The sequence below is a fragment of the Conger conger genome, chromosome 5 (genome assembly GCF_963514075.1).
Source record: "Conger conger chromosome 5, fConCon1.1, whole genome shotgun sequence".
In the NCBI taxonomy this organism is placed as follows: Eukaryota; Metazoa; Chordata; class Actinopteri; order Anguilliformes; family Congridae; genus Conger; species Conger conger.
In genome coordinates, this window is record NC_083764.1 from 1802386 (window position 1) to 1812504 (window position 10119).

At 49.1% G+C, this 10119-nt stretch overlaps 1 protein-coding gene across 1 annotated transcript in view; it reads left to right on the forward strand.

Moving 5' to 3' along the window:
• The first annotated feature begins 795 nt into the window (after positions 1-795).
• Positions 796-10119, forward strand: part of LOC133127983 (1-phosphatidylinositol 4,5-bisphosphate phosphodiesterase beta-1-like) — a 109183-nt gene continuing 99859 nt past the window's right edge. The window contains exons 1-2 of the mRNA XM_061241146.1: positions 796-965; positions 5908-5982. Coding sequence (XP_061097130.1) covers positions 867-965; positions 5908-5982 — 174 coding nt within the window. The 5' untranslated portion in view covers positions 796-866. The remainder of the gene's footprint in view (positions 966-5907; positions 5983-10119) is intronic.

Sequence of the window (10119 nt, forward strand, 5' to 3'; positions counted from 1 at the left end):
TGTCCAGGAGCATATGTGTCTCCTCCTACTTAATGTGAATTCATTCAGGATTTAACCCTTTCCTACTGACTGTCAGAACCTGGCTTCTGCTCTGTGTTTTATGAATAACAGTGTTTCAGGTTAAAGGCTCATTTGTTCAGGGTGGGATAACAGTAATTGTAATTAATTACACATTTTAATATGGGGTGGTGGATTGTACAATGTTCAGAATATTATTTTTTTATGGCATGTTCAAATCCTGTCCATGCACTGATATAAATTTTTTTATGGCATGTTCAAATCCTGTCCATGCACTGATATTCATTTTTCAAATTCAAAATACATACAAAATATTTTTTACTGCATTTTATGGGAAAGCCCACAGACTACATGAATTTTGCTATAAAGTATTCACTGTGAGTACAATTCAGTTTCAGAAACACCTGTGTTTATCAACAACATCGTTACCATACACATTATTATATGCAATCTCCGAGCAATCAGGAGTCAGGATATAAACCTCTTCTAGATATCCCACCGCGGGGCTTGTCATCGTCCGGCGAGCGATCGGTCGCCTGGGCTGAAATTGTGTAACGGTGCGGGACGCAACGCTGGGAGGCGCTGGTCCCCACCGAGCCCAGCGCTCCATCAACGCCGCAGCGCGACGCTGCCTTTCGCTTCAGGCGCGTATTCTTTGCTTCTGGTTCCGAATCTTCAAAGCTGGATCAGTGACCACGTTCGGGATGAGACCTTAACACCGTTAAAACAAAGCTCCCAGCTCGCCCGCCGCTGCACTCAAACCGCCTGAGAGCTTCCTGCGGGCTCTTAATTAAAGAAAAGCGAAAGCGAATTTGTGCTTCTGTCCTCGCCTCGGAGTGCGGGCGCAAATGGCCGGGGCACAGCCGGGGGTGCACGCGCTGCAGCTGAAACCTGTCTCCGTGTCAGAGACTCTGAGGAAGGGCAGCAAATTCATGAAATGGGATGATGTAAGTATGGAAAGCGATATGCACGTCTTATAAGATGTTTTTTTTTCTTTTGGTAAAATACTTAACTGCCTAAAGAACAAATGTCACGGCGGAATTGCAGCAAGCAAAGCTAGAGCTCGCCAGTGAAAGAAATTAAAAGAAACAAATTTGTCTTCAGCAAAGTATCAGCTGTGTTTAATTAAACGTATCGTGAAAGCTATAAGTGTAGCCGTTATGAAATAATTTGGTAAAAAGATGTCTTTGATGCGAATTATGTGAACAGATAGGACTGAACGCTGTGAACGCTGTGCTTTATTTTATTATTTTGAAACATGGTCCGAATCTGTATTCCTGGTGGTAATTCGACCTTTGGGGACTTATTTTGTCATATGGGATACTGTCTTAAGCGCTGGAAAAACAGAATTGATTTTTAAAAGCCGCATGCAGTGCTGCGTGCGAGGCTGGAAGTCGAGCGTGGAATGGTGCTTGTTTTCCGAGTGAGTTCCGCCTCATGTTCCGCACACAGCTGCTCGGCTCCGGACCGCTGACACTTCACAGCCGATCGGACATTTAAATATAGGACTTTCCTTTCTGTTTCCTGTCCACTGTAAACTTCAGACGGCATAGGCACACCAGCTTTGTCAGCGCTCGATACGTTTACGCAAATGTTTGCCTTGCCCACGTCCACAAGATGACTGAAAACTTTTAGTCTACAGTGTTTGCGTTAATGTTGTAATTCTTCTGGAATCGTTTCGAAAGAGACGTTTTACACCTTTACGCACCTGTATTCACAACTAATAAACCAATTTTTGTTTTCAGTGTTGAGATCGTTTTGGAGCAGTTTTGTACCAGAATTAATGCATCGTCGAGTGTCCCTCGGGAGAGAAAATCTATTTTTATTTATTTATTTATTTAGACCATCGCTTGGTCCCATGTACTGCAAATTTATGACGCCAAATGTTGCACCTGTCACGTGCTCGCAGGCTTGGCGCTTGATCATTTCGAGCCTCTATAACGGAAATGGATTTACTGGAAAACTGGCAGTCCGGTTAATTTAAAGACAGAATTCATGAATAACTGCCATGTTAAATATAACGCCCTTCGTTGTGGTTTATTTAGTTATGCTTCGTTGTTTAGTAATAAATCAGTTGTGTTTTAATAGGTGGTCTGTGCCAAAGCAAACTGCCAATTTTAGTCGCCCTACGTGTAAACCGAGGAACGTGAGACTGACAAAATGTAGACTCGAATCTAACAGCATTCGGTCTGCAGCGTGTCGTACCTACATGCTACGTGAATGTAACGTAATATATTTATCAGCCAACTGCAATAATACATTATACACAGAGCAGTATACCAATGCATAAACTAAGTGATACTTAATAATCAATTGGCTCTAAATTACCCTACAAATGAGACTTTATTGTCCTCCTCTGTAGAACACCTCTTCCCTGTCTCACTTTACACCGTTTTTAAATGAATTCATATGCATTTTTAAAAACTAGATTTGCTAGACAGTGTGTCAGAGAGGAAACCTATATTCTTTGCTGTCCTGAGTACAAAAAAAAAAGATTGAAAAATAAAAAGGAATAAAATAAGGAATGAATAAAAAGGAATTATCACGATTAGTCTAGATATATTAAAGGGTACTTTGTCTGTTTCTTTGAGGTGATGTTAAACCCATGCAGTGCCATTTTACAGAGTTTATGAGGCACCAATTAGACACAGATTCTTAATGCTTTTTGTGTCAAATTGAATCTCAGATTTCCCCCCAGGTTAAAGAGGCGCAGATGTCTAAAGGGTTATGAAGAGATAAGGGTCTGTTTGGGGTGAGGGAAAACAGGTTGGCTGAGGGTATGGTGGTGGGGGCGGGGTTTTTATGCTGAGGAGACGGGGTGTTTGAATTACAATAAAATAACAATCAGGGCTGTAGCTTGTACCCAGAAGGTTGCAGGTTTGAATCCTGTGGGGCAGCGCTCCAGAGAGAGCCCAGCGCACATGTCAGATCTCACATCAGGGATTCGGCAGTTATGTTTCTGAACAGTTTGCTTTGAGGAAGCCAAGAGGCCCTAATGAGTTCCTGTCCCACTGGGGAGGCCCAGAGCCCCCCCCCCCCCGCAGGGGTAACCATGGCAACTGCTGAGACGCCACAGGCGGCAGCATTCCACAGCTCTGGCAGGCGGGGGGGGGGGGGCACACACTGCCTGCTGTGTTTCCATGGTGCGTTACCGTGACGATATCTGACAGGTGCTCATCCACACTGCCAGCCCCACCCCTGTCAGTACTCTAGGACAGGTGTGTGATCACACCTGAGATACAGTGTACCTGCGGTTAGGACCCCCCCTCAATGATGTAGACCCCCTCTCTGATGTAGACCACCCCTCGCTGATGTAGACCCCCTCTCTGATGTAGACCTCCCCTCTCTGATGTAGACCCCCTCTCTGATGTAGACCCCCTCTCTGATGTAGACTCCCTCGCTGATGTAGACCCCCTCTCTGATGTAGACTCCCTCGCTGATGTAGACCCCCTCTCTGATGTAGACCCCCCCTCTCTGATGTAGACCACCCCTCTCTGATGTAGACCCCCCCTCTCTGATGTAGACCACCCCTCGCTGATGTAGACCCCCTCTCTGATGTAGACCCCCCCTCTCTGATGTAGACCACCCCTCTCTGATGTAGACCCCCCTCTCTGATGTAGACTCCCTCGCTGATGTAGACCCCCTCTCTGATGTAGACCACCCCTCTCTGATGTAGACCACCCCTCTCTGATGTAGACCCCCCCTCTCTGATGTAGACTCCCTCGCTGATGTAGACCCCCTCTCTGATGTAGACCCCCCCTCTCTGATGTAGACCACCCCTCGCTGATGTAGACCCCCTCTCTGATGTAGACCTTCCCTCGCTGATGTACACTCCCCCCTCTCTGATGTAGACCACCCCTCGCTGATGTAGACCCCCTCTCTGATGTAGACGCCCTCGCTGATGTAGACCCCCTCTCTCTGATGTAGACCACCCCTCGCTGGTGTAGACCTCCCCTCTCTGATGTAGACCACCCCTCGCTGATGTAGACCCCCTCTCTCTGATGTAGACCACCCCTCGCTGATGTAGACCCCCTCTCTCTGATGTAGACCACCCCTCGCTGGTGTAGACCTCCCCTCTCTGATGTAGACCACCCCTCTCTGATGTAGACCCCCTCTCTCTGATGTAGACCACCCCTCGCTGATGTAGACCCCCTCTCTCTGATGTAGACCCCCCCTCTCTGATGTAGACCTCCCCTCTCTGATGTAGACCCCCTCTCTCTGATGTAGACCACCCCTCTCTGATGTAGACCCCCTCTCTCTGATGTAGACCCCCTCTCTCTGATGTAGACCCCCTCTCTCTGATGTAGACCTCCCCTCTCTGATGTAGACCCCCTCTCTGATGTAGACCCCCTCTCTCTGATGTAGACCACCCCTCTCTGATGTAGACCCCCTCTCTCTGATGTAGACCCCCTCTCTCTGATGTAGACCTCCCCTCTCTGATGTAGACCCCCTCTCTCTGATGTAGACCCCCTCTCTCTGATGTAGACCCCCTCTCTCTGATGTAGACCACCCCTCTCTGATGTAGACCCCCTCTCTCTGATGTAGACCCCCTCTCTCTGATGTAGACCCCCTCTCTCTGATGTAGACTCCCTCGCTGATGTAGACCCCCTCTCTCTGATGTAGACCCCCTCTCTGATGTAGACCCCCCCTCTCTGATGTAGACCCCTCTGGCTGATGCTGGGCAGGGGGTGGAAATGGAACACGGTCAGATCAGATCCACACGGAAAGGGCACATCAAGCCCCTGCTTCCCAGCCTGGGGTCTGAGTGCAGCTGAGCTGATCTGGGATCTGTGTGCAGCTGAGCTGATCTGGGATCTGTGTGCAGCTGAGCTGATCTGGGATCCTGTGTGTTATGCGCTGATCTGGGATCCTGTGTGTTATGCGCTGATCTGGGATCTGTGTTTGATGAGCTGATCTGGGATCTGTGCGTGATGAGCTGATCTGGGATCTGTGCATGATGACCTGATCTGGGATCTGTGCGTTATGAGCTTAAACACTAAACTAATCCCAGATCAGGTCTCTAGTTCATATGAACACAGTCCCTCACTGCTGAGACTCATAGGCACCTTGAATCCTACATACGTGTGACACGTGAATCCTACATACATGTGACACGTGAATCCTACATACATGTGACATGTGAATCCTACATACATGTGACACGTGAATCCTACATACATGTGACATGTGAATCCTACATACATGTGACACGTGAATCCTACATACATGTGACACGTGTGCTGTGACACACATGCATGCCGTGTGTCTGTTACAGTCGTAAATACGTCACGTCATAAAGCCGACATCTGCTCTTGTGATTGAAAACATCTTCATCATCGGAACACGTTGTTATCAAAAATCCATCAGCCTCAAACGGCATTATGGGAACAGCGCTGTTGTCAAAACGCCGTTTGCCGTCGGAATGGAATTCTCATTGAGATGTCATTACTGGAGAAATCCCATTATTGCCAAACGGTGTTAGTGTGTGAAAGGCAGTACTGCTGCAGTGGAATACGCTGCTGTTCTCTGTGCTGAGGATATCATTGCAACATGATTATTATTAAAAATATGATGACATGCCATCATCATTGAAAGCTTTTTATCACCAACCTGACATTGATAATGAGATCCCATTAGGTAGGGGTTCTCAATGTTGAATTGTCATCAAAGGTCATTCTCATCTGAACTCTAATGTAGTCCAGGTCTGATGGAACAGGCATGAAATAATGTGCTATCAAAAAGAACATAAGAATGAAATAAGTAGAGAGTTTATTTTTGAAGGTGAGGGTCTTATGGGTGTGTGTGACCAGGTGTGTCCACACAGGTACACCTGGGCACCAGTCTGTGGCCCATGTGATGTAACAGGAAGTGACCTCATTCTGTCCCCAGGACTCCGCGGTGATGCCTGTGACTCTGAGAGTGGACCCGCACGGCTACTTCCTGTACTGGACGGATCAGAACAAGGTAAGACTGGCCTGCTCTCTGTGCTGGCCCATCAGGACCTAACAGGAGGGATTCAGAGGGTCTCTCAGTCCGACACTGTTCAGTCTGTAGACTCAGACATTGCTGGTGCTTGTAGAGGATGTCTCAGAAAATGTATTTTCTGGTAAAAGAAAGGGTTTTTGCTGTGTGGAATTACGTCTGTAAGAAGCGGTGTATAATTTGCGTGTGAAAAGTACATCAATGCCCATTACATTCTCCTCCTGTTGGGTAAGAAGACCTTCCTGCGCCAGCATTAAACAGGACTGTCTCCATGCTAATGTGCTAACGTGCTAAATTGCATCCTGTTCTCTCCGTGACTCCTTGCATTGTGGGTACATTCGGGCACCCCGGGGACATTGCATTGTGGGTAAATTTGTGTGTGAGAGTGTGCATGTGCGTGTGTATGTGAGAGAGTGTGTGTGTCAGAGTGTGTGGGGGACCTTTGTGCAGATACTGTCACAAAGACGCTTCACAGTGGACAGAAAGCGGGTGGGAAGAGCTCTCAGGAGGGACCTGGCTATAGAGGGGGAGCCCATCCTCCACTGGCCAGTGAGGGGTAAACGTTATGATAGTATGAAATACACAGCGCCCCCTCCAGGACTGGAGTTAAACCTGCAGACACAGCGCCCCCTCCAGCACTGGAGTTAAACCTGCAGACACAGTAGCCCTCCAGGACTGGAGTTAAACCTGCAGACACAGCGCCCCCTCCAGGACTGGAGTTAAACCTGCAGACACAGTGCCCCTCCAGGACTGGAGTTAAACCTGCAGACACAGCGCCCCCTCCAGGACTGGAGTTAAACCTGCAGACACAGCGCCCCCTCCAGGACTGGAGTTAAACCTGCAGACACAGCGCCCCCTCCAGGACTGGAGTTAAACCTGCAGACACAGCGCCCCCTCCAGGACTGGAGTTAAACCTGCAGACACTGCGCCCCTCCAGGACTGGAGTTAAACCTGCAGACACAGTGCCCCTCCAGGACTGGAGTTAAACCTGCAGACACAGCGCCCCTCCAGGACTGGAGTTAAACCTGCAGACACAGTGCCCCTCCAGGACTGGAGTTAAACCTGCAGACACAGCGCCCCCTCCAGGACTGGAGTTAAACCTGCAGACACAGCGCCCCTCCAGGACTGAAGTTAAACCTGCAGACACAGTGCCCCTCCAGGACTGGAGTTAAACCTGCAGACACAGCGCCCCCTCCAGGACTGGAGTTAAACCTGCAGACACAGTGCCCCTCCAGGACTGGAGTTTGACACCCTCTCTTTGGGATCCCCAAAGTGACCACTCACTCTGGGGTCACTTTCACATTGCCAGCGAGGTCTGTGATTGGCTGAGCCGGTGTCTGGTTCCTCGGTGTAGAGTGATGGCGTTGCCACCATCCTATTCGCCCGCTTGCTGTTTTGTGGCGGGGTGAGGGCAGGATCTCCGTGTGAGCTGTGCGTTGCCACTTTGTCAAGGTACGCTACTTAAGGTTCCTGCACCTGTGCAAGTCCTAAAACAGGGAGTGCTGTTGGGATCGCCTCACAGGTCCTAGAACAGGGAGTGCTGTTGGGATCGCCTCACAGGTCCTAGAACAGGGAGTGCTGTTGGGATCGCCTCACAGGTCCTAGAACAGGGAGTGCTGTTGGGATCGCCTCACAGGTCCTAGAACAGGGAGTGCTGTTGGGATCGCCTCACAGGTCCTAGAACAGGGAGTGCTGTTGGGATCGCCTCACAGGTCCTAGAACAGGGAGTGCTGTTGGGATTGGCGTTCAGAGCACAGCTGAGCACGCCTGCTATGAGCTGGAGGCGTGACTAAGGTGTGACCACCACTTGCAGTGAGGTTGGAGAGTGTGTTTCGTGTTCAGTAACAGCGCTGTGTGTGGTTACTGTAGATCACCGTGGTAACAGCGCTGTGTGTGGTTACTGTAGATCGCCGTGGTAACAGTGCTGTGTGTGGTTACTGTAGATCCCCGTGGTAACAGCGCTGTGTGTGGTTACTGTAGATCGCCGTGGTAACAGCTCTGTGTGTGGTTACTGTAGATCGCCGTGGTAACAGCTGTGTGTGAGGGTTCTGGGGGGCTGTAAATATGGGGTGAGGACAGAGCTCTCCAGCACCGGAGGGGGCGGGGGCTGATTGGGTTTCAGCACACGGGAGGAATGCTGCCCACAGCAGGGACGTTCGGCCTTCCGAGGGACACCAGTCCTTCCCAGCATGCACTGCTCTCTGTTAGAGAGCTTTCTGAAGCAGTCTGTGAGATTCAGGAGCAGTCTGTGAGATTCAGGAGCAGTCTTTGAGATTCAGGAGCAGTCTGTGAGATTCAGGAGCAGTCTTTGAGATTCAGGAGCAGTCTGTGAGATTCAGGAGCAGTCTGTGAGATTCAGGGGCAGTCTGTGTGATTCAGGGGCAGTCTGTGAGATTCAGGGGCAGTCTGTCCCCCGGAATAATTAATCACTCCCTACTCCCCAGCTAGACCACTCCGGTCTGCCAGCTCTGGTCGCCTTATGGTTCCCTCTCCCCGTGCACCTGGCGGTCGAGCTGCACGTTCACGCCTGTTTTCCGTTCTGGTTCCTCAGTGGTGGAATGACTTGCCTACCACTGTCAGGACAGCAGAATACCCTCCCCCTATTTAGACACAGACTAAAAACACACCTTTTCAAACTGTACCTTAGTCCTCCCTCCTGATTCCCCCCCCCTTCTGATATCCCTATCCCTCTGGTCTAACCCCCCAAAAAAACTTATGATGACTATAATTTAAGAACAACACTTCATATGTATTTTACTAGTTATGGATGTGATGCTTTAACTTGTGGAAGAACCTATGCACTTGTAAGTCGCTTTAGATTTAAAGCGTTTGCTAAATGACAAAAAAAAAAAAAAGAATAAACTCCAGATGGATGTCAATGATTACCAACAATTTTTGCTTAAAAAAGTAGAAAAATAAGGCTGCTACTGCTGTATAACTCCTATATGCTGCACTCAGATTATAACTGTGTGTAATAATTATAATGACTCCCCCAGTGGAGTCCAGCGGTGCACCCTCCCTGTCCCCACAGCTCAGTGCAGTCTCTCTTCACTGTGTCCTGATGGGCTGACACAGCTCAGTCTCTCTTCACTGTGTCCTGATGGGCTGACACATCTCAGTCTCTCTTCACTGTGTCCTGATGGGCTGACACAGCTCAGTCTCTCTTCACTGTGTCCTGATGGGCTGACACAGCTCAGTCTCTCTTCACTATGTCCTGATGGGCTGACACAGCTCAGTCTCTCTTCACTGTGTCCTGATGGGCTGACACAGCTCAGTCTCTCTTCACTGTGTCCTGATGGGCTGACACAGCTCAGTCTCTCTTCACTGTGTCCTGATGGGCTGACACAGCTCAGTCTCTCTTCACTGTGTCCTGATGGGCTGACACAGCTCAGTCTCTCTTCACTGTGTCCTGATGGGCTGACACAGCTCAACAGCACAGAGCTCTTTCATTACATTACATTACATTAATGGCATTTGGCAAACGCTCTTATCCAGAGCGACGTACAACAAAGTGCATACCTATAACCAGGGATAAGTGCGCTGAAAGACCCTAGAGGGAAGTACAATTTCAACTGCTACCTGTACAACAAAGATAAGGACCAGGGCCTATTTGAATTTTTTATTTTATTATTTTTTTTTAACAAACAAATAAACAAACAACAAAGCAAAAGTTACCAAACTTAACTATCCAAATACTGCTTACCTAGCCAACTAAAAATACCGAAACACTACGTAAATCACAAAGACAACAATTAAGGTTCACAGGGAGGTAGGGAGGGATGGGGAGAGGTGCTGCTTGAAGAGGTGCGTCTTCAGTTTGCGCTTGAAGGTGGGGAGAGATTCTACAGTTCTGACCTCAACGGGGAGTTCGTTCCACCACCGTGGAGCCAGAACAAACAGTAGTCGTGAGCTTGAGGTGGAGGTTCGGAGAGGGGGAGGTGCCAAGCGGCCTGTGGAGGCTGAACGAAGAGGTCTGGCAGGGGTGTAGGGTCTGATGATTTTTTGTAGGTAAGCTGGGGAAGACCCCTTAACTGCTTGGAAGGCTAGCACCAATGTTTTGAATTTGATGCGAGCCATGACAGGCAGCCAGTGGAGGGTAGTAAGCAGGGGGGTGACGTG